This window comes from Mastigoproctus giganteus, chromosome 3 (assembly GCF_048544385.1).
Source record: "Mastigoproctus giganteus isolate SK-2022 chromosome 3, ASM4854438v1, whole genome shotgun sequence".
Lineage (NCBI taxonomy): Eukaryota > Metazoa > Arthropoda > Arachnida > Uropygi > Thelyphonidae > Mastigoproctus > Mastigoproctus giganteus.
Window position 1 is genome coordinate 173,748,801 of NC_143577.1, and position 17,951 is coordinate 173,766,751.

General features: G+C 38.2%; 1 protein-coding gene across 1 annotated transcript in view; it reads right to left on the minus strand.

Moving 5' to 3' along the window:
• spn-A (RAD51 recombinase homolog spn-A) overlaps nucleotides 1–17,951 on the minus strand; it is a 163,453-nt gene that overhangs the window by 133,133 nt on the left and 12,369 nt on the right. Inside the window, exon 2 of the mRNA XM_090370766.1 lies at nucleotides 5,658–5,738. Within this exon, the coding sequence (XP_090226892.1) occupies nucleotides 5,658–5,726 (69 nt within the window). The 5' untranslated portion in view covers nucleotides 5,727–5,738. The remainder of the gene's footprint in view (nucleotides 1–5,657; nucleotides 5,739–17,951) is intronic.

Consider the following 17,951-nt stretch of genomic DNA (forward strand, 5'->3'; position numbering starts at 1 on the left):
CTCCCCACGTTATAACATGCTCCTGTTGGAAGGATTTATGGCTGATGAGTTGTCTTAGCATAAGGATGAGGTTGGTGGTTTTTAACAGGCTTCCTGTAATGCCCAAGTATTTTTCCAGAATGTAGATGAGAGCGGGAATTGAGAGCTTATCATAAGCAGATGAAATATCAAGGAAGATTATGTCCAGCTAAGATTTACTGTCAAAAGCAGTTTGAATTTTAAATAGGGTGTCCAGTAGGTTTGTATATGGAGATCTTTTGGGGATCACAGTATGAAGATGTTTAGGTCTATGAGAGAAGAATTGGTCAATCAGTGCTGTGCTGTTAAGATAGATTTTTCAAACACTTTTAATAGAGAGCAGCCCACTGAGATTGGTCTGAAGTCTTTAGGGTTTCTTCTTTTGGGTATGGGTTGTACCCTGTAGTGATTCCACATTGTAGGGATTGTTCCAGAAATTAATATCTGATTAAAGATTGATAGTAGAGGCTCCACAATGATGGCGCTACACACTTTAACCATGAATAGAGGAAAGCTGTCAGGATCAATTGTAGATTTATTGAGAAGTCTATTGATGGTATTTATAAGGTGTTGCTTTGTTAGTTATAGTTGAAAGGGACTGTCTAGAGTGTATGAAGAAATCGCTCAGTTTTGGGGTTTTTGAGTCTGATGGCACCTCGTTGAAAGTCAAAGATACCCATTCCTAAAATACTTTCTCTTCCATATGGGACTCCTTGTTACATTTGGATGCAATACGTTTGGAGTGATTTATTCTGTTTAGTACCAGCTGCCAGATTGCTTTTCATTTACATTTAAGGAAGGTTGCTCATTCTTTCTTGTACATCTGGTAGTCAGCTGAGTAATGATACTTTTTCCATTTTCTGAAAACTTTTTGTTTCCTTTTGAATGCTTCTCTGACTTCAGCATTGAACCATGCATTGGATCAATCAGATAATTTTATTTGCTTGGAAGCTCCTTGGGTGGCAATTTAAACTAGCTGGTTAGCAAGGATAGATATAGCAATGTCTATTGATTCTTGATGTAGATCCTTCCAGTTTATTTCTGTGAGACATACCAGGATGATCTCTGGGTTTAAGTATTTGATGGAGTATACTGTTTTGGTCAGCACTTCGTTTCCGAAAACTTTGCCCGTGATTGAGTCGTTAGTAATGTTGAACTCAAACGTGGTGGAAGAGTGATCAGAAGAGAAGCTGTAATGTTCAGTGGTCAGATTAAGGTGTGGGAGATTGTGGAATAATTGATCCAGCATTTGGTTTCCCCTGTTAGGCAGTGTGGTTTGATGAACTAAGCCAAATGTGTCAATGACTGTTCTGAGATCTTCAGGGTATTGGGGGCTAGGATGGCTGCTATCCATGCTAGCAGTTCACTCCGGAATCTTCTGTATGGTCAGGGGGTAGGTACACCAGACAAATTTGTAGTAGCATGGCATCCTTTCTAAATGTGGCACATAGGGCTTCGAAGTTATCTGATTTGGTCACCTGAAATATGGATTGCTTAAAACTGGATTAATTCAGCAACACAACACCTCCACCACGTCTGCTATCCCTGGAGTTATAGAGGCTGACCTATTACATCCAGTTGCCTTCCATGAGATAACCAGGTTTCGGTCAAGCAGATCAACTGATATTCAGCTAGTAACATGATTGTTTGTAGAGGGTGTAGTTTGTTGCTGATACTGTATACATTTTGGTAGAAGCATTTAAGGAGAAATATTGGGACAAGTTGGCATGAGGCTGACGTTGGTTGCTATCCCTATGTTGTATTCGATCTCATGCGGTAGGGTGAGAGAGAGGTCCATTCTTTGTCATTTTTATTAGAGTTCCTGGTGGCCAGGTGCTGGTATCCAGTACTTTTAGTTCATCATGTTTGTCACAAGTAATAGTGAATGAAGCATAGGAGGGATATCTTGTTTTCAAAGGTTTCACAGCCACCTTGGTCCCTATTTGCACCTCAAAAGAACTTAGATATATTGGAACCGGTTGTTGACGGCCCAAGTCTCGATATGAAGATTTTCGATTTTGTTTGGATGAATGTTATATTGTATATTGTCTCCAATATGTTGGATTGGTTGGCTTTGTTGGGCCATGCTGGGGTTGTTCCTTGAGTGGGAGACTAGCCCTCTGGGCATCCATTCTATTTACAGAGCTATCTTGGTGAGAAGTTGGATCACTGACCATTAATGTCACTTCCAAAGAGGAATTGCTGGGAGACAATATTTGCACAAATGGGTTTTTTCATTGGTGTCACAACTTATGCTTGAGTGTAGGCACGAGGTATTTTTAGGGGCATCATTGTGAAAAACGGCTGCTTTAGATGTATAATCGATATCACACCTAGGTTCACAAGGGTGCTCTGATAAAAGTAACTGACTCATATTGGGAGGGGGGGCAGGTCACTGTGTTTCCTATTAGTTGAAGAATGCTTCTCTTTAGTACAGCTGGGTTGAGATTTAGTGGGTTTCTTCATACTTTGTTGACCATCACGATGTGCTGGTATAGTGTATTCTTTTGTTGTAGCTCCTTTGCCATTTTGAATGTTGAGTTGTATGGTAGAAGGCTGGTTCACTACAGTTTGGTTTGATTTGGTTTGATTTGGTTTTTTATGGCGCATTGGCAGCTAAGGCCATAATGCGCCAAGTCAAATTTTAAAATGCTATTAAATATTTTGGTACCACGTCAAATATTTGTGTTAAAAAGGTATAATAGTAAAAGCATAAAACTTAGAGCTTTGTATAAAAATTAACAAATTGTAAAAAATTAAAGACGTCAGACGTATTGTGTCTGTCACCTATAATCTGACTGAGTGTAAATGGCTCAGTCAGATTATTAAAAGCGGTAAAATACAAGCGTCGGGCTTCTATAAAAACAGGACATTCTATTAAAATATGACGAACGGTTAAAATAACATTACACATCTCGCACATAGGTGGGTCATCCGCCCTCAGCAAGTAGGAATGAGTTAGATGACTATGACCTATGCGGAGCCGAGCAAGAACAACTTCCTCTCTTCGGACCCTGCGTAGACTGGACTGCCATTGCGAAATTACAGGCTTGATTTGATGTAATTTATTTGTGGTCTGTCCGTGCCAAGAATCTTGCCATTGGGAAAGCAGTTTAGAACGTATTATTTGCCTGTAGTCTGTATAGGGGACTGACAGGCAATGATTATCCAGGGAAATGGCTGATTTGGCAGCAGCATCAGCCGATTCATTTCCCCGGATCCCAATGTGGCTTGGGATCCAGCAAAAGCGAATATCGAATTCTAATGTCTTGAGAGAAAAAAGAATCTGCTGGATCCTGGACAGGATCGGATGAGGGTTAAAACCCACCGATACCAGAGCCTGTAACACGCTCGATGAATCGCAGTAAATCATATACCTCTGGTAGTCGCAATTTTTAATGTGATCTAGGGCTGTTTGTATGGCATGCAACTCTGCAGTATAAATGCTAGTTTCTTGTGGGATCTTATAGGATATTGTTTTGTGAGGGAACACAACAGCAGATCCCACATGACATTCTAACTTTGAGCCATCTGTATAGATTGGCAGAAAGTCAGAATACTGCTGTCGATGTACTGCAAAGAGTTGCTGGTAGACAGATGGTGGTGTAGTAGCCTTCTCCCAGATCTTAAGGGAGAAGTCGCAAGTTGGAAAATGAGCATGCCAGGGTGGAAAGAATTGCCTTGGTGACTGGGCAACATTGTCTACCGTCAAGTTCAGCTCATTCAGCAGCCCTTGAATGCGAATACCAAATGGTTTGTTGGCAGTCCGACGGGTGTTGTAGAGATTTTCCCAACGCGGCTGAAAAACGGATGGCCACGTGGGATGATCGGGCAGGGATTTTAATTTGAATGCATACTGTAAGGACAACTGCTTACGTCGAAGAGACAGAGGTTCACTACGGTGAACTTATTTGTAACTACTTGTGCCTTGAGTAGTTGTATTTCTTCAAATAGGCTTGAATTTTGGGCTTTAATTTGCTTAATCTCATTAATAAGAATATTCAGCTGACTGTTTATGAGAATCACATAATCATCACTTATCTGCGGGCAGTTTTTCCCATGCATCAAAAGTTGTTACCGTTTGGCAACAATTTGTGGCCGAGGTAGCTACTTCGGGTATGACACTTTCAGGGTGGCGTGAAACTGCTGTGTTTTGCAACAGAGAAGTGTCGTCATCTGTGGAGGAATGATTGCCGCCATCGGCAATTTGTATCTGCTCATCAGTAATTTCTAGTGTGGTGGTGTGTGGTAGGATAGCTTTTTTTTCCCTGTGCAGATGATGTATTTTCAGTTGTTGTGCAGGGTATCTCATTACATTCAGAAGGTGCTCTTGATTCCCTATTGAGGGGCTCACTGTCCGGTGTTTCCTTGCATGAAAATCACGAAAAATTGCGTCTTCGTTGCTTGTTCATCTTTTTTAAATCGGTTTTAAGGCATTATCCACAAAACGTAGAGTTACACATAACACAGATAATGCAAAGATTAGTGTTTAATTTACATAATTTACATTCAGCTAGGGTAAAGACTTCATTTAACTCAGTCAAGTTTGGATGTCTGATGAAAAGGAATGCTCCAGTTTTTTTTTTTGAAAGTTTAACAAGCTTAATTGATGGTATTTAGTTCAGCCAGCTTGTCACTAGCGTTAGGAATGCAGTTAATCTGTTTGAGGGACAAGTGAATTTCCAAGGATTAGTTATTGACACGTAACACCAGGGCAACTGACCAGTCTGACCATGACCTGTAGCGGTAAGTGGTGCTGGTCAACTGTCAGCATTAACACAGCTTGATAGTGTCCACTTATTAGATTCTGCAATATGAAATAAGAACTGCAAATAATGAATACCTGGGTGCCTTGGTCATCTTAAAGTTGGTGTCTTTGGATGTGGTCCAAAGACACCAACTTTAAGATTCTCGAAATGGTCCAAAGATGGGCAACTCAAATGGTGAGATCGGCAAAAGGACGACCATACAAGGAAAGACTGATTATATGTGCTACAGAGTTTGGCAATCAGGCGCCTCAGAGGTGACTTGATTGAGGTTTATTAGGCTCTGAGAGGGATTAGTAAAATGAATGAAGGTGGAATTTTCACTGTTATAAAGAATTCCAGAACTAGGGATCATAAATTCAAATTACAGAGGTTGAGGCTTAGTTTAGATTGTAGGAAGTTTTCTTTTAACCAGCAAATAATTGGTTTTTGGAATGAGTTGCTCTCGCAGTTAGCTGAGGCCAAGTGTGAATAAATTCAAAGGTAAACTGGATAGTTAACTGTGTGAGAAGGGAAGCATATAACTTGCATTTTCTTATCTACTTCTTTTTTTTTCTTTTTTTTTGCCAGTGCAGCAAAGTCTGTGGCTTCCTTGCACTATATGACAAATACTATAAGTTGCAGCTCACTATGATACTACAATTTCAAACCTTATATCTTAGCCAGCAGATGACTGTGGCTATAATAAACAAGATGATGCAGCTCTGGATATTTCCCAAGCTACATTTGAGTATCATCAACTGAAGGAGGCACTACCTTTGAAATGTGATGATTAATAAACTCAGTGCTTGTTATAATAACTTAGAAAAATGTTAAAATTTCTACTTTGCTAATCAGTGGAACAACCTATGCAGGAATAATCTAAAAGCTTACTTCAAGTTTCTGCACTTTCTGTGGTCCATATTCTTCAATATCTTCCACATCATCTATAGCTGTGGCCATTTACGAAAAAATCTATAATAAATCAACTTTGGTTATAAAAAGTTCCACATTTAATAAAAAAAAAAAAAAAAAAAAAAAAATTCAGAAGTTCTATCACACAATCAAATTCACTGGACAACAATGCACATATAAAGCCATACGTATTCATTTTAAAGAAATTTCAAAAAGAGTTTAAAGAAATTTAGCACTCATGGAAGTTCAAAGTCATACTTGCTGAATTCTTGTCTCCTCTACAGTTAGCCTTTTGAAAGGGCTAACTGTAGAGGAAACAATTTAAGAAATAAAAATGCAAAATAATAAAAATCTGAATACAAAATTAAATAAAGGGAAATGATTTAAGCTGCTGGGACTTCATCTTCTCGGGTAACTACAAAATAACATTAACGAACATTGCAATAACTAAATCTGCCATATTGCTGGAGTTGAATGGCCGTGGTGTGCAAGTACTTAGCAAGTTGAAGCTGAAGATAAGAGAAAGTAGGCCTTGGAACTTTACCAATAAATACTTTCAAACAGCATACTCTTCTGGGGAAAAAATGCAATATTTCAGGGTGCACGTGGTCTCCTAAGAGACGCCAGTACACTCACGAGTGAAATGTTGGTCCATACACACCAGTGGTCCTAGTTTTTGGCAGAAAACATGCCCAATTTTTAAGCAACCACACCTGCCTGCCTGCATAGTGGGCACCATGCATGATGTCTCATGGACTCTTGTTGCTTGCACCACCATAAAGGAGTCTGCCAGCATGCTGCACCAGGTATTTCGACTCATCCAACCAGCACACTCACTTCCAGTGCTCCAGTGTGTTTTTGACACAGTGGCACTCACTGTCAACTATGATCAATGTTGATGACAGGATGTCTCTTGGGTCATCTGCTGCAGAGTCCCGCACGTCTGAGTGTGTGGTGCATTGCCATTTGGGATATTGTTCTTGCATTCCCCACATTGTATTGCAATGTCAGCTGTTGCACAGTGGCTTACCGTTGATCCTGTACAATGCACTGCACCCTTCGCTCACCATGAATGTCCACCTGCATAATCCTTCACATTTCTGTCAGCAGGAGGTAGTGAGCCATGAGCAACCAACAGTACATGCCATTTCCAATATGAAAGCACCCAACACGCAAGCTCCCACAACTACATCCTTTTGAAACTCTGTGATATCTTTATTACATCCCATGACTGCTACTTTATCATTTTGACTTGCACAACCAGATGCAAATTACTGTTGCTGTAGCGTACAAAGCTGTTCAGCTTCTTATACTGTGAGCTATGTGACATAGTCCAATACTAATGAGGTAGCTGTGATCCAGTGATCACTGTGAGTGTATAAAACCCTGATGTTTCACTTTGATATAAAAATTTAAAACTGAATTGTCAAAAATCTACAGCTGAGAAAGAATTACTGTAATCCCACCCTTTGTCAAATACCGAGTGGAAGTTTGTACCATTTGCAAATAGATGGCATTTTCCTGACAGGAGCAGCTTTCTATTCAGTTAATTTTCTCTGTGATATTTATCCACCTTTAATAAGCCTCTCTGTTAATAAAGAAAATACAGATATGGAAGTTACAGGAGAAAGAAAAATTTCAGATCTTTTAAATGAACAGAGAAAACACAGTAAACAGGAAAGGGAGAATGAAGAAAGAGTTATAACATTTGTTCTTAATTTAAGCAATAAAAACTGAACTCCTCAACAAATAGTAGAATGAGGTCCAAAACATTTACTAGTGGTAGATGTCAGTGACTCTATTGTCAGGAAAATGAGATATATATTGTCCAAAAAGGATAGGTGGAATAGGATCAAAATATGTCTGCCAGGGACAAAAGTTGATAACATTGTAGAGCAAATATAATCTTTTAAGGACAAAAAAGGTGATATTGTTGTACACGTTGGCACTAATGACATTAAGTCATAGGAAATCTGTGGCCTTACTTAACAAGTACAGGTCAATGTTGAAAAAAAAAAAAAAAAAGCGCGTTTAGGGTTAAATTTGAAAGTGTTTCAATTCTGTGCAGACACGACAGGAGGGAGGATATGATGTGACTGTGCAAATAAAATAATATACGGTATATTACACAATAATATAACATGCATATAAAAATGTTTGGATAATCACCGAGATTATCTTAGAATGATTTAAAAAATTTTTGTGCCAGAAGCAAGAGCACACTGCACATCTGTAGGCCTACCTGAGGACTGAAAAATTCCTATTCTGGACAACTCTTCAGCTCACCTCAAAGCTGAACAAAATAAGGAAAATGATTTTACAGTGTAAAACCACCAAACTGTATATCACTTTAGGAGGGAGTAGATGATGAGAGCCTTGCCAAACAATTTGGCCCAGGAGAGATTGTGCAGGGCTCATGGGCTAGAATATTTCTCAGTGTGGTCTGTGCTTGTTAACAGGAGAGACTACTTCTACAGGGATGGGATACACTTAAATAGAAGGGGTGCAAGAGTCTTTGCTGATGCTACCGATCGGAAATCTAATTGTTTGGGGGGGGGGGACTCAAAGACTAAAAGGTTGAAAGTAACCACAGGCAGAGGTGAAAGTGATTCTTGCACTGCTCCTATTAGAAAAGTGGTCTGGAGGGTGGGGAGCTGGGGGTTTCTGGATATGGTGGGAGTCATCATGAAACAAATAAATACATGGACTGTGTTAAGGTAATGAAGAGTAAGAACAGGTGAATGCATACTTGCATGTACACCAATGTTGGGAGTATAGTAAATATTTTTGATGAATTTGAGGTGCTGGTGTGCTCAAAGGTGTAATTACCATTAGGAGTAAAGGGAAGGGTTTTTGCTTTCTTAAAGGTGATTACAGTGGTCTCAAATAGATTTTAAATTCTACACAGTGGGACAAACTGATCACGTTACCAACAGCAAATTCTACATGAGAAGCATTCAAGGAATTGACCTTGGAAGCTACTAGGCTTTTCATACCAACTAAGAAATACTGTACAAGGTTATGCCTAATTGTACGTCAGATGAACCAATGAGACTCATGGCAGAGAAGAAAAATACATGGGATGCATATAAATTATCAGGTATAAGTTATTATAAGTAATCACGTCACAAAGGAGGTTAGGCAGACTAAGGCTGATTACGAGAAGTCTCTGTCAAAGAATGCCAAGAAAAGTAACAAAGGCTTCTTATATTAATAACAGAAGGCAGGAGTTGAATCAAATTAGTACAATTGATATTGATGGTCTGACTGTCAATGATCCTGCTCAGGTAGCTGAAAATCTGAATGAATATTTTGCATCTACAATTCACACAAGAGTAATTCTGTACGGAAGTGGACACCAGAAGTTTATCAAACTAACAGGCAGCTAACTAAATTTGTAATAATTGAGAGCAAAGTGGAGGAGAAATTGTTGAAGTTAAACATAAGAAAGGCACCTGGGAAGGATAGGATCTATCCAGTTAAGTTAAAGGAGGCAGCAGAGGAAGTAGGCAAACCAGTAGCCATAACTATGAGAGCATCCTTAGACTCAGGGGAGGTCCCCACAGACTGGAGATATGCAAATGTATCCCCAATTCACAAAGGAGAATCAGAGGGTTACATGAGTAATTACAGATCTAGTACTTTAACTTATTTTCTGGGGAAAATAGTGGAGTCACTGGTTAAAGAAGCATTGTAGGATCATCTAGATAAAACTGCAGTAATAAATCACCCACAGCATGGGTTTGTTAAAGGGAAGTCTTGTCTGACCAATTTGATTGGATACTATGATGTGGTTACAAAGGAACTGGATGCAAAAAATAATTTTGATATCATATACTTGGATTTCAGGAAAGCTTTTGATACTGTTGCGCATGGAAGACTATTGTACAAATTGGAGTAGTATGGCATTAAGATCAAGTTGCTGCTATGGATAAAAGGATGGTAGAATGGGAGAAGACAGAGAGTTGTAATCAATGGACATTACTCTTTGTGGACTAATGTTATTAGTGGAGTCCCCAAGAGTTCAGTGTTGGGCCAATTGTTGTTTCTATATATAACAATGATGTTGATGAGTATATATATCAGGCTTAATGTCCAAGTTTGCAAATGATAAGAAGGTTGCCAGTGTTAATGACAGTACGCTACTGCAACAGGATATAGAAATTCTGGGAAGATGGGCTTAGAGGTGGCAACTGAAGTTTAACATTGACGAATGCAAAGTACCGTATATGGGTTGCAGTAACTACAGAGTAACGTAACAACTGTGTGGTACTACACTCAAGGTAGTGGAGAATGAAAAAGACCTGGGGGGAGGGTAACTGGACAGTCAGATATGAAGTTTTCTGAGCAGTGCAGACAGGCTGCAAGAGCAGATCATGGGATCTTGTCAATGATATACAGGATTTTTGCTAGCAAGGATAAGGAGGTGATTATCCCCTTGTATAAGGCAATGATCAGGCCACACCTTGGGTACTGCGTGCAGGTCTGGAAGCCTCATTTTAGGAAGGATGCAGAGTTGCTAGAACAAGTACAGAGAAGGGCAACAAGACTTGTGAATTGAACAAAGGTGTGCTCTTATGAAGAAAGGCTTAAGTTCTGCAAATTGCAGCTTCTGGAGACTAGGCACCTGAGAGGTGATCTGACTGGGGTGTATAAGGCCTTGCATGGTTTGAGCAAGCTCAATGCTGATGGGATTCTTCCTCTGGCTAAGATTATGCACCTGAGAGGGAATAAATTCAAATTGAGGAAAGACAATTGTAGAACAGATGTGCAAAAATTTGCCTTTAGCATGCAGGCGGTTGATTGCTGGAACAGACTTCCATCTGTCATGGAAGTTGGCAGCTTAAATAAATTCAAGGCAGAACTAGACAAACTTTTGGAGTGAATGGATGGGCAAAATGAGTGATTTTTTTTTTTTTTGTTTTGCTGATGCTGTAAAAGCTTGTTAGTTAACCATCCCTTTATCCATAGCAGTAACTTGCCCTTAATGCAACGTTGCTCCAGTTTTGACAGCAACAGTGTCAAAAGCCTTCCTGAAATCCAAGTATATGATATAAAGATTATTCTTTTACGTTTGGTTCCTTGGTCACTGTATCATAATAACCTATCAGATTGGTTAGACAAATCCACTGTGATTGCAGTATAATTGCATGCCTGCCCAAATGGTCCAGCATTACTTCTTTAACCAGTGATTCCATTATTTTCCCTGGAACAGATATTACGCTAACAGGTCTGTAATTACTCACGATGCCTTTTGATCCCTCTTTATGAATTGGGGCTATATTTGCACTTCTCCAGTCCATAGGGACCTCCCCTGAATCCAAGGATGGGCTCATAATTATGGCCAAGGGCTTGCTTACATCCTTAGCTGCCTTGCTTAATATAATTAGATAGATTCCATCTGCCGCCAGTGCCTTTTTTTTTCTTTTTTTTTTAAATGTCCATCCTTAACAATTATATTTATTTAATTATAAAAAGGTGTACGGTATCTTTTTAATTTTGTGGTGTTCTATAATTGATGTTAAATAAGTACCTCTATAATTTGTATTATGAATTGTAATTTTGTTTATAACTATATTATTGTAATAACTATCATATAACATATATATATATATATATATATAATATCCAATATAGTACCAATGAGTTAAAAACAGTGGAAATTTTTATATTATAACATGCATATATATATATATATGTGCGCAGATTATATACAGAGAGAGAATCGGATCTAACAGGAAGAAAATTGAGTAGGGGTGCCACAAAATAAAATAAATTACTTAGGGGTGCCATTATTAAAAAAAAAAAGGTTGAAAACCACTGAGTTAACCCATAGACATCAAGTGACTCAATTTGATTCAACCCCTTCCTTCTACTATTAATTAAAGCATAGTCTTTCCTGTTTTTCTTGCACTCTTGGCCAGAGACTTCTCATAATTTTGTTTCTCAATTCTTATATCACACCAAACTGACTCATTGGAAGGAACTAATAGCATTGTAGAAAATTGGTCAAGATTCTGATTTAGTGTTTCTCCTGGATGACAAGGTGTAAAGAATGGTTGTTCTAAATAAAACAGACCACAATAGCGAACTTAAAAAACTTATCAGCAAAAATCCTCTAGTCAGCATGGAAATGGAAGTAAATGATCTTCAGTTAAAGTGGTTTAGTGAATAAGACTGAGGAAACACCACACTGGAAAATGCAGCATATTACAGGGTGCTTGCTACTTGGACCATCTCTACTATACTTAAAATTTATAAGGAAGGAATATTATTATGTCCCAGCAAATCATGTATTGGTGCCCTCACCTATAAATTTATCATCATGATATTAAGCCTCATAGGAACAAATCAGAACATACCACTAAACTCAGTATGGAGTTTGTACAGTATCTCAGAAATTTAAATATAGCAGAAAATATTATTCTTCTTTCTTTCAATGTACAAAAACATACTTGGGAAGCAACACCACTCTAGTTAATGGAACAAAACTTAATACCTCCAATATCTGTGAAGCGCTTAATGCTTACACCTAACAAATAATATCTTTATATTTGGAAATGTTTTATACAAACTAATGGGTTGGATAAAGAATTTCCAGTGAACACTAATATTGCTAACCTAGTCACGAAGGATTTTGAGAGCAGGATACTAAATAATTGAATATTTAGTATCGCAAAATAATTCATTGATGATGTTTTCATAAATATAGCAGAAAATATTATTCTCCTTTCTTTAAATGTACAAAAACATACTTGGAAAGTGACACCACTCTAGTAAATGGAACACAACTTAAATACCTCCAATATCTGTGAAGCACGTAATGCTTATACTTAACAAATAATATCTTTATATTTTGGAAACCTGTAATTACACAAGTAATTACAGGTCTCTAATTACTTGCGTCGCCCTTTGATCCCCCTCTGTGAAATGTATTTCCAATTCACAAAGGGGGATCAAAGGGTGACAAGTAATTACAGACCTGTTAATTTGACTTCTGTTCAGGGAAAATAATGGAATCACTGATTAAAGAAGCATTGCAGGATCATTTAGACGAGACAGCAGCAATAATTCAGACACAGCATGGGTTTGTCAAGGGGGAGTCTTGTCTGACCAATTTGATTGGATACTATGATGTGGTCACAAAGGAACTGGATGCAAAAAATAATTCTGCTATCATACATCTGCATTTCAGGAAAGCTTTTGATTCTATTGCACATGGAAGACTACTGTACAAATTGGAGCAGTATGGCATTAAGGGCAAGTTGCTACAATGGATAAAAGGATGGCTGAGCGGGAGAAGACAGTGGTAGTCGATGGGTACTGCTCTACGTGGACTAATGTTATTAGTGGTGTGCCTCAGGGTTCAGTGTTGGGCCCATTGTTGTTTTGTATATTTATCAATGATATTGATGAAGGTATATCAAGCTTAATCAAAGTTTGCAGATGATACAAAGGTTGGCAGGGTTGTTAATAACGGTAATGACAGTATGTTGCTGCAACAGGATCCGGAAAAGTTGGGTAGATGGGCTGAGAAGTGGAAACTGAAGTTTAACATTGACAAATGCAAAGTACTGCATATGGGTAGCAGTAACCCCAGGGAAATGTACCAACTATATGGTGTTACACACAGGGTAGTGGAGAATGAAAGAGACCTGGGGGTAATTGTGCAGTCAGATATGAAGTTTTCTGAGCAGTGCAGACTGGCCGCCAGAGTAGATCATGGGGTCTTGTCGATGATATACAGGAATTTTGCGAGTAGGGTTAAGGAGGTGATTATCCCCTTGTATAAGGCAACGATCAGGCCACATCTTGAGTACTGCGTGCAGGCCTGGAAGCCTCATTTTAGGAAGGATGTAAAGTTGCTAGAACGAGTACAGAGAAGGACAACAAGACTCGTCAATTGAACAAAGGGGTGCTCTTATGAAGAAAGGCTTAAGTTCTGCAAATTGCAGCTTCTGGAGACTAGGCACCTGCGAGGCGATATGATTGAGGTGTATAAGGCCTTGAATGGATTGAGCAGGCTTAATGCTGATGGGATTGTTCCTCTTGCTCAGATTACAAACCTGAGGGGGGGGGCATAGATGCAAATTGAGGAAAGACAGTTGTAGAATAGATGTGCAGAAATTTGCCTTTAGCCAGCGGGTAGTTGATTGCTGGAACAAAACTTCCATCTGTTGTTTTGGAAGTTGATAGCTTAAATAAATTCAAGGCAGAACTAGACAAACATTTGGAATGAATGGATCAGTGAAATGGGAAGGGGTTTTTTTTTTTTTTTTTTTTTTTTGGCTGATACTGTATAAGCTTGCTTTCTTGCATCATGTGCCTCTACTATTACTAATGCTAATAATAATCTTACAAGCTAAATATATTTACTGACTAAATGTCAAAGAGTATTTAGTCAAGAAATATATTTAGAGTAAACCATGCACACTATCAAGCATCGCTCATATTGTGGAGTTATACTTCATAACTTGGTTGTCACCATTACAACAGGGTGCTTTCCCACCCACTGATGATGAAGCCAACCAGCTTCCAAACAGTGCCGTCTGGGTGGTAGTGCCCATCTAAGAATAAGTAACAGTAATCTTCTCTACCAGAGAAGTGTTACTTATTCCAAGTGGTGCAATACCTAGTCAACTTGTTGTGAATTTATTTATTCACAATACGAGATATAATAAAATGATGCATGCATATATCTGGGTAGTAGAAATGATGGAGATGCATTACCCATGCTTAATACAGCCTTTTGATACTCTCTGACATTTAGTCAAGAAATATATTTAGATTAAACCATGCACACCATCAAGCATCTCTCTTATTGTGGAGTTATACTTCATAACTGGGTTGTCACTATAGGTGACCCCCGCTTAACACTGATAATTCGTTCTGGAAAAACAGAGCGCTAAGTGAATCCGCACTAAGCGAGCGCCGCATTCCCATAAGGTAACATATGTATTTGTGAGATGCAGTTGATGCCATAGGATATTTCCTAATCAATAATAAACGGTAGTGAAAGGATGAACAAACGTCGGTCAAAATATTTAATATTCAAATATTTGTACATATAACATATTCTCATTACATACATATATAATTATGTGGTAACTACTTACGTATCAAAATTAAACTTAAAATTCCAATTAAAATCATGAATTTTAATTGATCTAAATTGATTTTAACTGATGAATTTAATCATGAAAAATGTGTAGATTTTGGGTTGTAGTTTGGCCCTCTTCCTGGTAAACTAAAAGGGGTTTTAATTTAAAATCCCCCGCAGCGTTACCACTTAACAATAAAGTCAAACAATTCTTCGCCGCTTTGAAACTTGGCATGTTTTTTTCTTCTTTCAATATGAAACTTCTTTTAGGCATTCGTTTTCAAAAATGTCCTGCTTCATCTATGTTAAAAACTTGTTGAGAAGTATAACACATAATATCCCTCTTCAATAATTTTAACAAATTCTTTTTTGAAAGTTTCGGCTCCTTGATCTGCACTTGCAGCATCTCCCTGGATTTTAAATCTATTCAACCAGTCCTTACTAGTTTTAAACGGTTCCACATTTTTTTTTTTTAGGTGAGCTTTCTTCTGATCATCATATAGGCTAATCTCTTTCTTTGCTTTTTTATAATATTTAACTTAACTAAATTCTGGGTTGGATATCATCTTCAATAAAATTAGTTAAAGTCTCTCCATTTCAATCCTAATAGCTGACCTAGCCCTAGTTGCTTGCAGTGGAACAACTGTCTTTCCTGCTGATAAAATTAATTCTTTATTTTTATAATTGTTCTTACAGTTAAACCAGACAGTCCTAAATTATGGCACACGTCCGCTTGTCGTTGACCGGAATCGATTCGCTTCAAAATGTCTAATTTAATTTTCAAATTCAGTCTTTTTCTTACATTTGTAGTCTTCATACTGCGTCCAGACACTGTTGCTTTTTCATTATTATCTGCCATTATTAACTCTTCGAAAATGTAACTGCGTCAGTTATGCACAATGTCTAATGCTGTACTGAGTGATGACTAGACTTTGGATAAATGCATATAATGCAAATATTACAAGCAATATTCTTTATCATTTTTTAAAATGTTGATCTTGGAACTACATAACAAGTCACTGTACTGCAATTAAATTGCGTGGGAGAAAATGTAACTGAGCGTGGGAAAATTTCTCAAGTCGGCGTGGGAAACGTTTTAATGCTGTTTTGCTATTCATTTTCAAGCTATCAACTCCATCAGATGAATCATTTTCGTTAAATATGCCAAAAATGCAATCTGTACGCTTGTAAAAGAGCGTTATAGTGATTTGTGACAGCATTATAGTCAGAGGCCTCTGTAGCCGAGTGGTCAGGAGCGGGAGTGCAGGAGCACACACTCTTTGAGTAGACTGGGGTTCAAGCCCCTGACTGCTGAATATGGTCGATCTGCCAACCCGCACTGGACCAGCGTGGCAAATTATGGTCCATTTCCCTTAGCATGAATTGTTGAGGAGGCTTCCATCCTGCAGTGGGTTGATAATGGCTGCACTTTAACTTTTTTTTTTTTTTTTTTTATAGTCAGATACCTGTTTACAACATAAGAACAGCATTATAGCGAATCAGTGTAAAGTGAACCACATTATAACGAGGGCCTGCTGTATTGCAACAGGGTACCTGCCCGCCCAACGATGATGAAGCCAAACAGCTTTGAAATGGTGCTGTCTGGGTGGCAGTGCCCATCTGAGAATAAGTAACAGTAGTCTTCTCTACCAGAGAAGCATTACTTATTTGAAGTAGTGCAATACCTAGGCAACTTGTTGTGAAGGTATTCCCCAATATGAGATATAATAAAACAATGCATGCATACTATCTGGGTAGTAGAAATGATGGAGATGCATTACCCATGCATAATACAGCCTTTTCATAATCTTACAAGGATGTGAAGGCGATCTGGAATATCTGAATTGCCTTTCATTGTTTTCAGTGGAAGATAACAAGACTCTTCTCTTTCAACATACTGGTGAACAGAGTAGGTCTAAGACAAACTTCTATACTCTATAGAAATTCCATGAGTACTAGGCAATTTATGAACTATGAAAAATGTTTCTCCTCCCCACCCCAATACTGGTGTAGCTTGCATTCTTTTTTTTTTTTCGTCTTGGCATCTTAGGGGCTATTTCCAGATTGCTGTATACATGTAAATGCTAATGCACAGCTACTTAGAAGACAAAGATAATCTATTTGCACAAGAATAAAAACTCTGACCCCTCATTTTATGAAGAGTGATATTATATATGAAGTTTTGTATCCAGAATGTGAGTTAGCTAATTGAAAGGTCAAAGAGAAGGCTAAATTTGACTGAACAGTCCACTTAAAGCATTAAAAATGAGTGTAATTCTAACCATTCGTACAGCACTAAGACAAGCATTGTAATGAGCTGCACCCATAGGGCCATCACTAAATTATTAAATGTTAAACAGTGATAACTACTGGCAGGATGATAATAGGACAGTTACAACCGAAGTCACCAAAATCTTAAACAATAAATATCAACATCAAGGAAGGAGAGACATCCCACAGTCAGTCAGTCTCTCTCTCTTTCTCTCTCTCTCTCTCTCTCTCTCTTCACACACATAAGAATCCAAACAAATTGAAGATGAGCTATCTCTGTGTGTCAGGTTATAGGAAGTGCAACAATTGTAAATCTAAATGTGGTATACTTAACAATTAAGATTAAGTGGAGAAATGCCACCACAGGGCTTAGAGAGCATCAAGACTGTTCAACATTCTCTGAATATCCTGTTGCCAGATCTGGGAGGTATTGAGTGGAAAATTTGTTCCAACAATCATCCACCCACCGGCTGAAGGTAAACTTCTACATATATATAATATTGATAAAAATAATAGGATATAATGACATTACTGAATGCCTAAGCAAACAATAAAAAGTATAAAATTATTAAACTGGGTTATGGATCTGGGGCACTACTAGTTATAACAGAAATACCTGGCAGCTATAATGAAATACTATATAGACCAATGTATATTATCAGTGCATTGGGCAGGGAGGTGCTGACCTGTCAAGAGTAATGACAGGTCAATAAGCTTGACGGGTCAGCACCCCCACCCAATACACTGATAATATAAATTGGTCTGATTATATATATATATGTATATACAAGGTGATTCACTACCAGTGCGACAAACTTGCAGGAGGTGTAGGGGGCACAAAGATGAATCGGAACCACACAGCACTGCAGGGTCCAAAATGCCTTCGTCATGCGGCAGAGGAC